General features: G+C 36.9%; 1 protein-coding gene across 1 annotated transcript; it reads left to right on the top strand.

Annotated features, from left to right (window-relative positions):
* Positions 1-230: 230 nt before the first annotated feature.
* Positions 231-1,379, top strand: LOC149155997 (uncharacterized). The gene is made up of 4 exons (XM_089444601.1): positions 231-469; positions 517-652; positions 742-817; positions 940-1,379. The coding sequence occupies exons 1-4, from the start codon at positions 231-233 to the stop codon at positions 1,080-1,082; spliced, it is 594 nt and encodes a 197-aa protein (XP_089300727.1). The 3' UTR covers positions 1,083-1,379.
* The last annotated feature ends 16,995 nt before the right edge of the window (positions 1,380-18,374 follow it).

The raw sequence follows: 18,374 nt of genomic DNA, 5'->3' as shown, positions 1-18,374 counted from the left end.
ATAACATACATGTAAATAATTTTTTTTTTATATAACTACACTTACCTCACCCTTCTTGGTTAACACCTTCATATTAAATAAATACAATTGTGTTATAATGCCATTGTTTCACATACATGCCTAACCTAAGGCAATGTATAACGTGGCAGGCGAAACAAGACATATCTACGGCTGTCACACTACTAATATATGTCCTGAATTATGTGTTAACTATATGGTACATCATCTTGATGCGTATTCCTCGAATGTGCCGAGGCTGTACTAAACTCTTCTGTTGGCACCTCCTACGCTGGACATCTGGCGGTGACTTTGGATTTCATCGGACAGACCATGTGATGAGAGCAGGGTCTTTGTACTTAGGTTTTTCCCGCGCCGGATTTCTTGGTAAGGTCACCCTCATCCACGATGCACAGTCGCCGGATGAAATCGAGGGTGGGCAGGGCTCCACGTTCCACCGCTGCCAGTCAGGGTTTATAATTGTCATTCTCCGAATTATTCGAGACTTTTGTCTTACAGTTCCATACGCTCCAACTCCTTGTTCTTCGCTGCAAGGGTTTGCTCCATCAACCTGCGCCAAGACCTCCACGATTCCAGGCATTTGCATCCTCCGAGGGGTTTCCAACTGCATAGGTTGTATTCTCGAGCCAGTCAGGTGATTTTCTTATCGATTAACAGGTCTGTTATGTTTATTTGCTTTGAATGTTTACGCCGAGCTCTAAACTCCCTTCTCTGGCTTGACAGGTTGCGTATCAAGGCTTCCGGCATCTATGGTTTAACGAAGAGTCCGTTCTGATGAAACCCGCCGAGTCCCTCACAGGTATTTATCTGATCTAAGGGTTTGGTTCTCGGTTAGTCTCTTTCTGTTTCGTTTTGGTTTGCCAGAGTTTTCCTCTGTGCAAGAATAGCGACCCCAACCTCATCTTACTCGATTGGTCGCAGGTCTTGATGGACCTCACCTCTTATTCGGGTTCCAAGAATCTCTGGGACCGCTTAAGGAGTTGGGTCCCTCTCCAACCATGGTGATTACCTCTGATTCTCTGAGGCTGGAACTCCTACTTGACTCTTTACACAGATATATGTAATTTATTCTTGTTTTAGAATGTCGGAGCTATAGCCATAATTTATGACTGTCTACAGACCCTGGTTCGAAACCAGCGGCTTATTTATTTTGTACTCGTATAATACGAAGGCCGAGGTTTACTGTATCTTTCTATTTCAGTTATATAATGTCTTAATTTTTCCTTATGGAGGCGAAAGACCTTCTACCAAACAGAGTAGGGTTTTGTATATTTTCAGCTGTGTAATATATTTCCTTTTCCTCGGAATCATGTCGATTGGATTATAACATGCATGCAATGGTAATCATGTAATTCTATAATTCTATTGCATTTTGCTATTATTCTTGAATGACTATGTATAGATTTATCCTGCCGTGCCAACATCTGACTCCATAGATGTATGGCCGACTGGCTGAAGCTTGAAAGAGTACAGTAGGGTCATTCTGTCGCGCCATCATCTGTTACCATAGATGAATGGCCGACAGATTAACGGCTCTTATGAATAGATCTTTGAGGTCTGTAGTATATATTCATTTCCATATACTTTCGGGTTATTGTATAGATGTTGGGTTCTGGTTATTAAAGGCAGGCAATACGTTTTTCGATACTTTCCTTATGTAGAGGTGTTACCACACCCAGATTTAATCTCGGATGATAATCTCAGCCTTTCTTTGTCGTTTAACTTCATATGAGCCGCCTGTTACGGCTATACCGGATTCGGGGTTCCGCATTACTATGCCTTCTCTTTGTCTTACTAATACCTCTGTTGACAGATTGTTTTAAGAATGAAGAGGGTATTCTATACGACTGTCTGCGTCTGCGTCCATTAGGGTCTTGATACCATCTTGACCTCTGTTTATTGTTTACATGAGGAATCCGGTCTTCCTGACTCGGATATGCCTAAAGGGTGTAAACATTATCTGCTAGAAATAAACTTATTTTATTAATAGCTCACCTCACTTGTTCAACGGGTCACTGCATTCGTTTTCTTGAGGTTTACAGCTACACTGTATATGCTTTTCTTTCCTCGCTCATAATGTATCAACTATTTCATATTTTGCCTTACGTTATAATAATGATACCGTGTAAAGTTTGTTCATAACTTCTCCGTCTTCTGGTATTTTACAGCGGAGTAACTGTAACTTAATACAGATTCTTTACAGTATATCGTCTTTTAATTTTGCCACTAGGCTGTCTATAACCTGTACAAGATACGTAGTCATACTATCTTTGATATTACAGATAAGCTGTCTATTAACACGGTTTAGACCTTAGACTATCTACTAACACAGTTTAGACCACAGACTATTTATAAAATTGTTCAGTTAATCACAGCTATTTTACCAACTACACAGATAACCAGGCACAAGAGGGTTCCGTTACTTACCTGGTTTCCTTCTGGTAAGATGAAATCTGGAACAGTCCTCCAGCCAAATTGCTGTGTGTTGCTTGTTTTCCTCCCAACCGTGAGACCAGTCCTCCAAGACCTGAATCTCCCCCCAAGCTACTGCTTACCGGATCACAATCCTCAGTAAGCCAGCACTCTGTGCTTGACTATCTAGTCCTAACCAGACTTAGTCCACACCGGGTGTTTTCTTCCCTTTTCTTTCTTTTCTTTCTCTGCCTGTCTCTACAGCCCAGAGTTTTTCCACCCACCTTCCTTTTTCCTGGAAACCCTTCCAGTTAGGAAAAGTGGTTATTTCTAGTTTCATTAGCTAACTTTTCTTTTTACAGTTCCTTTTAGGAATCCAGATATCATCATGATTAATTCCTTTAATCATCAATTTAGTGCACATGTAAAATTAACAAAATATCCTCAAAATGATTCTTCATATTATTTCAATTCAGTTTTTGCTGTAGTAACTTTTAAATAATTACATTTTTTTACGGGGTCATCACAATTAGGTTGAGAGGGGATAAGTTAGTGGTTTGGTCTTCTTTCTTTTCTGTATATCAAATTTTAAAATATTTTTTAAATCTATTGATGATCAATAAATTTAAGTTAATTTGAAAATGTTTTTAGAGATGATGGCCCATAACAATTAAATAAAAATAAAAATAAATACAATTTAAAAGTCGATTTGAACCATATTTTTAAAATTAGAATTAGAATTAGATATTGGAAAAATTTGACAATATATTGAATTATATTATCAAATCTGAATTTTAATTAAATACTAAAAAAATGTGTAAAATTCAATACTACGAAGATATATCCTACAAATAATCAAACATAACATATTATGTTTCCAATTATATTCAAAACTTCAAAGAAAATTCATTAAATTTGAAACTCATTAAATCTTTTCTTCATACTAGTACTCTTGTTTACTTACCTCCAACATTGACCTCTCTTTTTAAAGATGTTATAGACATTTTCTATTAAAGATGGTCCAAAAATAATGATGGAAAAAGTGCATCAAATTTATTGGTATTGCAGATTGAGAAGAAATATAAAAGTAAAATCTAATAATATGAGTAACAAAAGCTCAAACTTGAGTCCATGTAGATAGTGAGATATTAAATATTAAAAACGGGTTCCAAATGATCTACACATACACAAATGACAAAAACTTTGAGGTCATATAACAAATAATAATTTTAATTTAATTTCAGCTTGATACAAGTGAATTTCAAAGTCTATACTCTATGAAATCCAAACTTAAAACTCCTTCCTGCCCATCCCCATTGGATCCAAATTTATTCAATAATAAATGTTAATGGATTAACCTTTATGGTGGACCATGAAAATGAACCTCTCTCATTGAATTCCATAAGAATAATCCTCTTTTTGCAATGAACAACAATTTTGATAATCATGGAGGGACATTGTAGCACCTGCTATAAATATTTAATTTTACTATCCATTACTTGTTCACCATGAGGAACTCCAGTAATTGTGGTTAGGAAAAAGTAAGTAAACTCTAAATGTTAAAGTTTATTATTATTATTTTTTAATTAATTAATAGGAATTGTATAAGTCTTGAATTCCTAGGAAAAAGATCCAAAAACAAATTTTGAAAACTTCGAGACAATTATGACAATTATCATTCTCTCTTCTTTCCCTAGACATAAAAGATCTCACTGTGAAAGACAAGGGGTTCTTTTTTTTGCTGAAAAATCCATAGTGAAAGCCTTGAAGAGAGAGAGAGAGAGAGAGAGAGAGAGAGAGAGAGAGAGAGAGAGAGAATACCTGAACAGGAAGCTGGGAAAAGGTTACCTTGTCATGGGGCATGTTCAAACCCTAATATCTGGATGAATGTCGAGGTGTCATTCAATCCTCTTCATTCTCTAGTCTAAGATACCCATATGATTTTAGTGCCAATCCAAGATAGTTTATCCCAGTAAAAATTTCATCTTCCAGTAAAGGTCTAGAGTCTGCATGTATTGGCTGAAACATCCCATTGTGTGCCCTATACCTGGGATCCAATAATCCCATTTAGTCGGAATATCAGTGTTTAAGAGATTAGTGCTATGAGAGGATGCTTTTCCCTCATATTGGGAGAGTTCTTCCTAAACATTCGCTGGTGTAATCTCTAATTAGTGAGATGAAAACCCTTCTAGTCTATGGCACATGCGATTATGGCCTCTGTGGACCTGCTCTTAGTAATAATTAGCTCCTATTCTAACTCAACCCAATTGGAATGGCATGGGGACCATACCCATAGGTAGATAGAATTTATAAATAGTCCAAGCTTGGCCCAGGATATGGGTGGTGCAATTGTGTTGCCCCAATAAATCACTGCCTAGAAGAAAACCTCGTTGGGTCAATGTTGAGATGTCATTCAATCCTCTCTATTATCTAGTCTAGGATGCCCATACAATTTTTGTGCTAGTACAACATAATCTATCCCAGTAAAAACTTCACTTCTAGTAAAAGGTCTATAATCTGCATGTATTGGTTGAACTGTCCCATTGTGTGCCCTGTATCTAGGATTCAATAAGCTCATTTAGTCAGAATATCAGTGTTTGAGAGAGTAGTGTTATGAGAGGATGATTCTCCCTCTGATGAGGAGAGTTCTTCCTCAACATTGGCTGGTGTAATCTCCCAGTAGTGAGATGAAAATATTTCTAGCTTATGGTGCATGCCAGTATGGCCTCTATGGGACTGCTCTTGGTAATGTTTAGCTCCCTTCTAACTCAATCCCATTTGTATCAAATGGGGATTAGACCCATGGGTAGATAGAATTTAGAAATAGTCCAACCTCGGCCTAGGATATGAGAGGTGCAATGGTGTTGCCTCAAGGAATCATTGCCTAGGAGAAAACCACACTGGAGGAATGTCAAGGTGTCATTCAATCCTCTCCATTCTCTGGTCCAGGATACCCATACGGTTTTTGTACCAGTCCAAGATAGTCTATCCCAGTAAAAACTTCATCTTCTGGTACAGGTCTATAGTCCGCATTTATTGGTTGAACCATCCCATTGTGTGCCCTGTATCTGGAATCCAATAAGCTCGTTCAATCAGAATCTCAGTGTTTGAGAGAGTAGTGCTATTATAAATGCTTCTCCCATATTGGGAGAGTCCTTCCTAAACATTGGCTCGTGTAATCTCCCAATAGTGAGATGAAAATCCTTCTAGCATATGGTCCATATGAGTATGGCCTCTATGGGCCTGCTCTTGGTAATAATCAACTCCACTTATAACTCAATCCAATTGGCATGGCATGGGGATTAGACTCACGAGTAGATGAAATTTAGAAATAGTCCAAGCTTGGCCTAGGTTATGAGAGGTGCAATGGTGTTGCCCCAAGAAATCACATCCTAGAAGAATGTTAGGTAAACTTGACTCGGGATAGAGTCAAAGCAGGTTAAACAGTGATGGTTTTGGGGCACATGGTATTATGCACCCATGGTATTCTGCCCGTGGTATTTTATGTAATGGAGCCTATAAAAGGCTGGAAGGACTTCATTGTAATGCAAAGGGCCTGGAGGTGAGCAGTGAAGGCTCACTTGGCCGGATTGGCCAGGGTTTTGGCCAGGGATAATGAAATTTCATTATGATCGGGTTTTTCCCCAGATTTGGGGTTTTCCCAAATAAACATGTGTGTTTATGTGTTTATCGTTGCTGCTGGTTATTTTTGTATTTGTTTCTCTCGGTAATTCTCCGTAATTAACTTGTGTTCTTGGGTAAATTTCTTAACAATTGGTATCGGAGCCTGGTAGACATAGAAAGGATTGATGCATAGCTTGTTCGCAAATCTAATCTAAATGTAGCCAAAACAAGGTTCTACAAAGGTAGATAACGGAAGGTCGTGTGGACTGTTCCGGAGGAGCCTAAGGTCAATATAGATCTGCGGTTGCAGTGGCAACGTTGATCGGAGGAGGCACGATATTGATCTCAAGAGGAACAACGTTCTCGCAGGAGGCGGAGTATGCGTTGCTGCAGAGGCAGCGTTCGACCTGTGGTGGACCACGAGAGTGTGAGCATCATAGGATCATGGCAAATATGCTGTGGAAAGATAGTGATTTGATTAGATCTGTCACATTTGATGTTTGAAGATGTAGATTCAGTGGTTGCGGGCTTCCATAAAGTCAGATTTGGTGTGGATCTCAATATCGACTACCGAGAGTCTAGCATGAGATGTCGATAATGCATCGGAGGTAGGTTAGGTCTGAGGTACGGGGCTTCGGTGACGAGATACTCGCAGGTCGTTGAAGCTGTTTACAGGTTCGAATATCCAAGAGAGATCCTGTTTCTTGTCTCCTTTCTGTGGTTTTCCTGATACTTCCGAATGCAAGCTAATTCGAACATTGTGGAGAGCGGCGCCCAGGGCCTGGGTAAGAGCTAATTGAATTTATATTTGGTATGAATATGGATGAATGATGTGGTCAGGGCCTGCGTTAAAGGACTGAGACGGGCCATCGGGCTTCCGATCTGATCAATTGGTATCTGAACAATTAGTATTGGTGTCAATTGGATTTCTGCATGCCTAATCGTGGCAACATGGAATTATGGAGGTTGTGATTTATCTGAAGAAGCTGGTTCAGGATGCAATCAATCTCCAAGATGAATGATTTGTCAAATCTGGGAAGTGATCGGTGTGCTAGTCGTGCCTTTAATGGATTTTGACTATTAGTGCTCTCGCGATGTTCTGGATTGAAGGTCAATGTATTGTGCTACTGATTCCAAGAAGGCGGATTCGGAGAGATCCAAGGATCGATCTTCGGTGGGTAGTTTTACTGAAGCAGCTCTAGATGACGCCAAGACGGTGGCCTGGTGCTCACCGGCTAAGCATCAACGGATCGAAACTGTCTGTGAAATCGACAAGAGCGAGGGAATTCAGAGCGACCGGATAGGACGATGGGATAGGTATCGAACTGTCACCTGTTGAGAGAGGATGGATCAAAATCACAGCAACAATAAACAAAAAAAAAATTAATGAAGTCAAAATTATTGCATATAAATGGGCATACTACTGTAAGACCTAGTAATGCATGTGTACCCCTCAGTGATTATCGGTAAAGTCTGGGTTAGACCTAGATGATAGGGGGATGTCAGGTTAACAATACCCCGAGTAAAAACTTTGAGGGGGTTAAGAGCTAGAGTGAGCGGGGTTGTCTCACTTAGCAAGATTGGCTGGAGTTAGTCAAGGAACCCCAAGTCAAGTTTAAGGGGGGAATTGTTAGGTAAAATTAACTCGGGATAGAGTCAAAGCAGGTTAAACAGTGATGGTTTTGGGTCACATGGTATTATGCACCCATGGTATTATGCCCGTGGTATTTTATGTAATGGAGCCTATAAAAGGCTGGAAGGACTTCATTGTAATGCAAAGGGCCTGGAGGTGAGCGGTGAAGGCTCACTTGGCCGGATTGGCCAGGGTTTTGGCCAGGGATAATGAAATTTCATTATGATCGGGTTTTTCCCCAGATTTGGGGTTTTCCCAAATAAACACGTGTGTTTATGGTTGCTGCTGGTTATTTTTGTATTTGTTTCTCTCAGTAATTCTCCGTAATTAACTTGTGTTCTTGGGTAAATTTCTTAACAAAGAAAACCTCCAAACAAACCTAAATAAGGAGAAGCAATTATTAAACCCATTGACCATGAATTCCCTACCCAATATAAACCCCTAGTTGTGATAATAAACCACCAAGATAACCACCCCTTCAGAAAAGAAAAGCCTACAAGTAAATAAGGAACCAACATCATTTGCAAGATGGGAGTGTCAGGAGTGCGAAATTCAGAAAATAACAAAGATAGGGACCCAGAAACACCACCCAAAAAATTTCCCAAAGATAAAAATAGAAAGATAGGAGAAGGAAAGGAAACAGAATAGCCTATTGGCCACAATTTCCCCACCCAACGCAACCAAAAAACAAGACCAATAAACCACCAGGCTAACACTCCTCTTAGATTAGGATAGCATTCATGATAAAGAAGAAACAACACTACTCAGAGAGGGTGGAAGGAAGGAGCATAAATCTCGAACTGAAACCGAGGAGAATGGATTAACACATAACACAAAGTTTTACCAAGATGTGGAATTGGAAAGTCATACCTAGAATAATAGGGAAATGAGAGTGAAAAGGGAAAAAGAAATGACCACCAACCTCGCTCGAGCGCCACATAGAGAACCCTATAAATTTTCCAGATTAACTACTATAGTAGAAAGTGGAGGATAGACACATTAATACTAGATAAGTCTCAAAGCCGCAATGTTTAGAGGAGAGAACCAGTTATAGTTTGATGAATACTCAGTTGGGGAGTTAGCACCTATGCATTGCAAGAACCTTCATAAATGTTACGTATTCATGGCTCAATCACCCTTATCACTAGTGAGACTGGCTCATCCTCCACCACCCGCTTCCCTCTATTTGCAACCAGAGATCCAACATTCCTTCGTTAAGGATTTAACATCCTAGACAGAGTGATAACCACCTTTACCATCACATGAATAAATTGATCTCTCTCTCTAGCCATAGTAAGTCGTCATCTCCTTCCCATTAGAATTAATAGCCTTTGCACCACGTCCATCATCCTATTACTTTGGTTGAATTTAACTTCATCTGGGGTAGGTTGCCACATCCCTCAACTCATTTTCCAGGTGGGGCAGTGACATCCCACCCCCTTGCCTCATTAGTGAACCCATCTGGGGAAATTAATTATAATTATATTTATTTAATTATTGTATATTAATATGATTGACTTAAGATATAAAACAATAATAATTATATTTCATCAATTCATTATAATAAATAAATTGTTTCATTAAAAGAGTAATTGTTAATTCAACTCTATTGAAATATTTTTCATTATGTGTTGAAGAAAATAATATTGTATCCCCATTTTAGTCTAAAGCATAAAAGAAGGAGTGAATAAAAACTCTTAAAGGCCATCTCTCTTCTTTTTCGATACATATCATTTAGAATATATTCAGAAGATGTGCATATATAGAAGTTGTGTGACATCCATATATGCGAATGTCTTTCATATATTCACAACTTTAGTATATGTGCATATATTTTGTATATGTGTTTTTTCCGTATATGAGCATATCTTTCATATATGCGCATATACGGAAGTTGCACATTTACCAAAATTGCGCATATACAAAAGAGATGCACAAAAAAGGAATACAAGATCCCTCTATATGTAGTTTTTTCCATTTGGAAGTTGAAATGGTTCAACATCTATTCTTTGGATGTGAATTCATAGATCAAGTATGACATCATGCCTTTAAAGAGCTGAATCATAGCTCTAGAAGACTAGATCATGGAGAGGAATGCTTGATTAGTAGAGTACATACAGAAAGATAGGTAAGAAACTTGGCTAGTGATCCCCAATTCTTATGTAATAAAATATGGTTCACATGAAATAGGGATATAATTTTTGAAGAAAGATTAAAACATGAACCAATTGATTGTGGATATATGCGAACAAACCAATTAATCTATACCTCATGAATACCAAAAACTATATATATATATATATATATATATATATATATATATAAACTACTTTGATAGTTTATATAAGTGTGTCCTGGTTGTCCTAATGGTAACAACTCCTCAAAATGTGTCTGATAAAATAATTTGTGAATATACAATAGATGTACATATGCGGAAGATATGCGCATATACGGAAGTTGTGCATATACAGAAGATACGCATATATGGAAGTTGCACATATATGGAAGATACGCATATATAGAATTTGTGCATATACGAAAGATACACATATATGTGCATATCTTCTGTACATGCACACATATTCTGTATATGCGTATCTTCTATATATGCGCATATATTTCGTATACGCGGAACTTCCATATATGCACAACTTTCGTATACGCATAGTGATGTAGATAAATTTAACCTAGGTCGAATGTTTATTAAGGGAGTTGGTTTACAAAGTTAGGATTTAATTAATTAATGTATTTTTTTATAATTTTAGGAGAAAATGATAATTCTTGTAAATAGGAGAAGATTTGAGAGTATTTTGGAAGGTTTGAGAAAATTTTGGATTAGTTAGCTCTTATCTAGGGATAAGGGATTACATGAGATATTTTATGGATCATGAGAGATATTTTGGGAGTTAGTTTAGGATCTAGAACCTACCTACTACCTAGGTTCTAATCCACTTGTATAAATCTAAGTGAGCCCATGGGGCATGTAAGTATGTGGAGGTGTGTAAGTAGGTGTGAGAGTGAAGTACGAGAAGTTCTCTTGTAAGTATTTTATGTCTTTAATAAAAAAAAATATTTGAGATTTTTTGTCCATTTTGATATTGGGTTTCAATCTAGGTTTTTATGGTATGTGCTTATTTATAAGTGCATGACCTATGGTTAGACCTGCATCATGTAGTTTCTATATATGTGCATATCTTCTGTATATGCGTAGCTTCGACATATGCATATACGGAAGATTCTAGATTCCAGCGGCGGGTGGTACCATATGCATATACAGAAGATATGTGATACAGAAGTTGTGCATATAAAGAAGCTGTGTAACTTCCGTATATGCAAATATTTCATATATGCACATGTTTTTTGTATATGCACAACATTCATTTATGTTCTTCTTCCATATATGTGCATAGCAAGAGGTTTCACATATACAATAGATGTACATATACATAAGTTGCACATATACAGAAGATATGCGCATATACGGAAGATGTGCATATACGGAAGATATGCACATATAAGGAAGCTGTGCATATATGGAAGATATGCACATATATAGAAGATACACCGATACTCATAAATGCACAACTTCCTTATATGTGCATATCTTCCGTACATGCACACATCTCTTGTATATGTGTTTCTTCCGTATATGCGTAGCTTCTGTATATGTGCAGATTTGATATATGCATATATTTCGTATATGTGCATATCTTTTGTATATGTGTAGCTTCCATATGTGCTCTCCTAAGGTCCATCCTCTCAACCTATCCCACTAGCTCCGGAAACTACAGAATATTGTTCCTCATCCCTGCCTGAACTGTGTAGTGCAGAATCTCAAGGCTCAAGGCTTCCAATTTCCTATCTGAACTGCGCAATTGCGCAGTAACTGAGCCCGTCTTCCCAGCCTATCACTTCTTCTGGGCTCAGTTTATGGATCAGAATGCATCATCTTAGGCTAGGAATTTTTGAATTGATGTCAAATCATCATGAATGAAACGCAGGAATTGGTACCCTATCATATCATGGAAAGATGATGGAGACAGAGAAGAAGGAGGGAAGCATGTTCAAAGACACTCTTACAACTGAACTTGCAAGCTAATCAATTAGGAGAAAGCAAAAGGACACTAGTTTGTGACCATTATCCAAGACTTAAGATCATTGAATACTCCTTATCACCAAGGCATGCGAAGGTGAAAAGGAAAGCTTCTTCATGAAGACACTCAACTCTCAGCAGCAACACTGGCTTAACATTGCCACATCATCAAGCAGTCCATGTCAACAGTGTCATGTCATGTCATGTCATGAGTGGTCATATGCCACATAACTAGTGTGGATCATGTATATTGTATTCAAAATGTATTGTAAAGAGTCATGTAAGTTGAAAAGTCATAGGAAGTCAAATAGTCATGAGGGTAGTCAAAGAGTCACCCTGGGTTATATATACTCCCTCATTGTATGAGCAAAGGAATTTTCACCTTGGCTCCACCAACAAAGCATTAGAGAGATAAGCTAGTTCTTTTGTGGAGCAAGGAGTGGATCCCACGCTCCACTATTGAAGCTAGTGATGTTCATTGTATACATGTGTCTTGGCACTTTTGCTTAATACATGTATGATAGATGCATATATACATAAATTATGCATATATGGAAGCTACACATATTCGGAAGATGCGCATATCTTCCGTATATGTGCAACTTTCATATTTGCGCATATCTTCCGTATATACACATACAGAAGTTGCACATATACATAAGTTGTGTGCGACTTTTGTAATATGCGCACAAATTATGTATATGCACTTCTGTACATGTGCATATACAGAAGTTACGCATATATGAAAGATATGTGCAAATATGAAAGTTGAACATATACAAAAGATATGCACATATACAAAATTTGTGTATATACAAAAGCTTATATGTGCAGATTTTGTATATGTACAACTTCTGTATATGCACATATACAAAAGATTTTGTATATGTGCAACTTCTTTATATATGCATATATGCTTCCGTGAAATTAAGATGAAACGTGTTAACTCATCAAATCATGAGAAATTGAGATCCATAATACCTAGAAATTTGGAACAGGCATATGCATTGAACAACTTGATAGGCAAAGCATGTCAAGAATACAACATAATGTTTTTCAATACTATAATTGCATCCAATATCACTATCAAGAGAAAACATAATTTCTTGAGCCCGATCAATAAGAAAAGACAATGTGGTTGCAAGTCAAAATCAGGGAAAGATAAACTACAATTTGAAATGTGATTTTTAATAACTTGCATATATTCAATCAATTAATTTAGTTTCAAATATTTTAGTTAGAATGACACAATCTCACATAACACTTTTACACCTAACGCACTTCATGCATATATGATATCCTCTACATGTGCACAACTTCCTTATAACGCATATATGAAATATATCCACATATACAGAAGTTGTACATATATGAAGTGTGCGCAGCTTCATATATGTGCATATATGGAAGTTGTGCATATACGTTAGATGCACATATGGAAGATATGCGCATATACGAAATTCATAGTTATACAGAAGCTGCACATATATATAATTCACACAAATTCTATGTATATGCATATTCTATTTCACATTTCTTCTGTATATGCACAACTTTTGTATATGCGCATATACAAAATATGTACATATAAAAACATATGCCCATATATGGAAGTTGTGCATATATGGTGACTGTATATATACATAGGTTCATGTTATGCATATATTTTGTCTATAAACATATATGGAAGTTACACACATACAACAGATGCACATATGCAAAAGTTGCACATATACAAAAGATGGGCATATCTTCCATATATGCACAATTTTCGTATATGTGTATCATTTTTGTATATGCGCAATTTTCGTATATGTGCAACTTCAGTATATGCACATAAACAGAAGTTTCACATATATACATAAGTCACGCATATACAAAATCTATGCACAACTTATGTAATATGCATATATAACAGTCTCTAGATATGCATTTCTTTCGTATATGCCTATGTCTTACGTATATGTGAACATATTCCGTATATGCACAACTTTTGTATATGCTCTTATCTTCCATATATGAGTAATTTCTGTATATATACATATCTTCTATATGCAAATCTATTGTATATGCATGACTTCTAGATATGCACATATACGAAAGATATGTTCATATACAAAAAAAAACGCATATACAATATATATGTGCATATACTAAAGTTGTGAACATATGAAAGAAATGCGCATATATGAAAGATGTGCATATATGAATGTCACACGGCTTTTATATATGCACATCTTCTGAATATATTCTAAATGATATGTATCGAAAGAGAAGAGAGATGGCCTTTGAGAGTTTTTATTCACTCCTTTTATTCTTTAGACTAAAATGGGGATACAACATTATTTTCTTCAAGACGTAATGAAGAACAATTAATAATGATAAATATTTCAATAGAGTTGAATTAACAATTACTCTTTAAAAAAAAATACATAAATGAAACAATTTACTTATTTTAATGAATTGATGAGATATAATTATTATTATTTTTTTTTTTATCTTAAGTCAATCATATTAATATATAGTAATTAAATAAATATAATTATAATTAATTTCCCCGGATGAGTTCGTTAATGAGGCAAGCGGGCGGGATTTCACCTTCCCACTTGGAAAATGAGCCGAGGGATGTGGCAACCTACCCAAGATGAAGTTAAATTCAACCAAAGTAATAGGATGATGGACGTAGTGCAAAAGCTATTAGCTCTAATGGGAAGGATGAGACGACTTATTGTGGCTAGAGAGAGATCAATTTATTCGTGTGATGATAAATGTTATTATCACTCTATCTGGGATGTTAAATCCTTATAAGGAATGTGGGATATTTGGTTTGAAATAGAGGGAAGTAGGTGGTGGAGTACGAGCCAGTCCCACTGGTGACAAGGTTGATTGAGCAAGGAGTATATAACATTGATGAATGTTCTTGGAATGCATAGGTGCTAGCTCCCCAACTAGGTCTTCATCAAACTATAACTGGTTCTCTCCTCTAAACATTGTGGCTTTGAGAGTTATCTAGTATTAATGTGTCTATCCTCCACTTTCTACTATTGTAGTTAATTTGGAAAATTTATAGGGTGCTCTATGTGGCGCTCGAGCCAGGTTGGTGGTCATTTCTTTTTCTATTTTCATTCTCATTTCCCTTTTATTCTAGGTATGACCTTCAAATTCCACATCTTGGTAAAACTTTGTGTTATGTGTTAATCCATTCTACTTGGTTTCAATTCGAGATTTATGCTCCTTCCTTCCACCCTCTCTGAACTAGGCCGAGCTTGAAATATTTCTAAAGTTTATCTACCAGTGAGTCTGATCCCCATGCCATGCCAATGGGATTGAGTTATAAGGGGAGTTTATTATACCAAGAGTGGGCCCATAGAGGCCATACTCATATGCACCATAGGCTAGAAGCATTTTCATCTCACTATTGTTTGATTACACCATCCAATGTTTAGGAAGGAATCTCCCAATATGGGAGAAGCATTCTCTCACAGAACTACTCTCTGAAAAACTGAGATTCTGACTGAACGAGCGTACTGGATTCTAGATACAGGGCACACAATGGGATGGTTCATCCAATACATGTAGACTGTAGACCTATACTGGAAGATGAATTTTTACTGGGGTAGACTATCTTGGACTGGTACCAAAACCGTATGGGTATCCTGGACAAGAGAATGGAGAGGATTGAATGACACCTTGACATTCCTCCAGTGCGGTTTTCTCCTACACAGTGATTTCTTAGGGCAACACCATTGCACCTCTCGTATCCTAGGCCAAGCCTAGACTATTTATAAATTATATCTACCCATGGGTCTAATCCCCATTCCATGCAAATGGGATTGAGTTAGAATGGAGCTGAACATTACCAAGAGTGGACCCACATAGGCCATACTGGCATGCACCATAGGATAGAAATATTTTCATCTCACTACTAGAAGTTTACACCAGCTAATATTTAGGAAGAACTCTCCTAATCATAGGGAGAAGTAGCCTCTCATAACACTACTCTCTCAAACACTGAGATTCTGACTGAATGGGCTTATTGGATCCCAGATACAGGGCACAGAATGGGACTATTCAACCAATACATGCAGAATGTAGACCTTTACTAGAAGATGCAGTTTTTACTGGGATAAACTATCTTGGATTGGCACGAAACCTATATGGACACCCTGGACCAAAGAATGGAGAGGATTGAATGACACCTCATCATTCCCCCAACGAGGTTTTCCTCTAGGCATTGATTTATTTGGGCAACACCGTTGCACCTCTCATATCCCAGGCCAAGCTTGGACTATTTCTAAATTCTATCTACATGTGGGTATGATCCCCATGCTATGCCAATTGGATTGAGTTAGAAGAGCGGATAATTATTACTAAGAGTGGGCCCACAGAGGCCATACTCGCATGCAACATACGCTAGAAGGATTTTCATCAAACTACTTGGACATTACACCAGCAAATGATTAGGAAGAACTCTCCTAATTTGAGGGAAAATCATCCTCTCATAGCACTAATCTCTTAAACACTGTTATTCTATCTGAATGGAATTACTGGATCCCAGTTATAGGGCACAAAATGGGACAGTTCATCCAATACATGCAGACTGTAGACCGTTACTGGAAGATTAACTTTTTACTGGGATAAACTATCTTGGACTGGCACGAAAATCATATGGGTATCTTAGACTAGAGAATGGTGAGGATTGAATGACACCTCGACATTCCTCCAGATTTTAGGGTTTGAACATGCCCCATGACAAGGTAATCTTTTCCCTTCATGTTTTCAGTTCCTACTTCTCACTGGAAACCACTCTATCGGTATATTGACTCTATTAATTTTGGTGCAGGCAGAAGTTGTGTTCAGAAACTTCTTCCGAGAGGCCTTCTCTTTTTTCTTTGCACTGCATAGGGTTTTTAAATGTTTGCACCTATAATATTTTATAAGGGTTGCATCTTCATGAAAGTCGTAAACACTTTAAGTTTATGTAATGTTAAGACTCTTGTTGTTAAATTTCTTCGCTTGGGACATGGGATTGCCTTTTTATTTTTTATTTGTAATGTAAGTGCTAGAGGTTTTCTTCCGCTCGAATTCCAATTTTATTTTCATATTGTATATTGTACATGGTCAATGGTCCACAAATACTTTTTCTTACATGGTCCTTGTAGTAACATACCCCTGTTTTAACAAGGTTGCTTAAGAAATTGTTCTCTGTAGTTTATTTTCTTTCAATTATTGACAGTTATGAAATTTATTGTCATTCTTGGTAGTAATTTGAAGATAATTCTTATGTTGTATGACTATAATGTAACTCTAGAATATATTATGCTTACCATAGCGCTCTTGTGAATTTTATTGTCTTATTTATTCTTTCTTTATTTTTTACAGTTATGGTTACGCTGCTACATATTTAGTTACAAATTCACCCTGCGAAATATAGAACCTTGAGTTTTCTTTTAGTGGTATTGTTTGTTATTTATCGTGTTTGATAGTACACTTACGGTACCTGATAAAGAGCAGGACCCTTCCCACTTTGGACTTACTCTCTACTTGTGAGGTATCCTACCTTGACTTTGGCATGTTCACCTCTAGACAGTTCTGCACTAAAACCCTGGGCTGCCAGGTGGAACCTAACTAGAGCCATGAACTTGTGTTCAATACTAATCATTATTATTAAATTTCATGTTAAAAATTTATGCTAACATCAACATAGTGGAGAGGGTAACCCTATTCTACTGTCTATTTGAATTTCGATTGGCCCACATGTTATTTCTAGTTCCATAATTACTTCTTTTATAGGTAATCCAACTTGAGCACAGAATGTAGTCTTTCCACTGCACAATTCCGAGGAGGGCCCATTCTTTAATTTTAAGAGGTTTATAACAATGTTCAAAAATTATTAACACATCATTAAAATACATTACTAGTTCCACGATATCTCACATGCATAATAACACAATACTTAATGTTCTTTTCTAGATACATAGTAGAAAAAAATATAATTTTCTTTTCCAAATACACAGCACCATTTACAATAGTTACCCAAAATATTACACTAACAATATACAATATTTTCATTCATTGATAACTATTTGAAGGAGAATATAGACACTTATTTGTTTCACCCAATTCTCATCTAGAATTGAACTAGGAAAATATCACTCCACCCTTCCATGAGAATGGAAATCACGTCTACCTCTCCCCCTGAGCTCTTAACCTTCCAGAACAGTTATTTGAAAAGACCTCTTAGGGTTAGTTCACATGCATTAAGGTTCAACCCAACCTAGAGCTCACAAACTCTAGTCTGTGTCAAAGTGTTCCATTGACTCAGCTCCAGCTCAAGAAATACTCATGCAGTTTCATGCCATACCTTCCCAACTTCCTTTTCAGGTAAAAAAAGCCCTTATCTTTCACAGTGAGATCTTTTATGTCTAGGGAAAGAAGAGAGAATGATAACTGTCATAACTGTCTCAGAGTTTTCAGAATTTGTTTTTCGATGTTTTTCCTAGGAATTCAAGACTTGACACAATTCCTATTAATTAATTGATCTTTTTTCCAGGAATTCAAGACTTGGTACACTTCCTATTAATTAATTAATTA

This window comes from Pinus tabuliformis, chromosome 9, assembly GCF_031772625.1.
Source record: "Pinus tabuliformis cultivar Carrire ecotype Pingquan chromosome 9, CPIR1, whole genome shotgun sequence".
NCBI classification, from domain to species: Eukaryota; Viridiplantae; Streptophyta; class Pinopsida; order Pinales; family Pinaceae; genus Pinus; species Pinus tabuliformis.
Note: the sequence above shows the minus strand (reverse complement) of the source record. Positions and strands in the feature narration are given on the sequence as shown.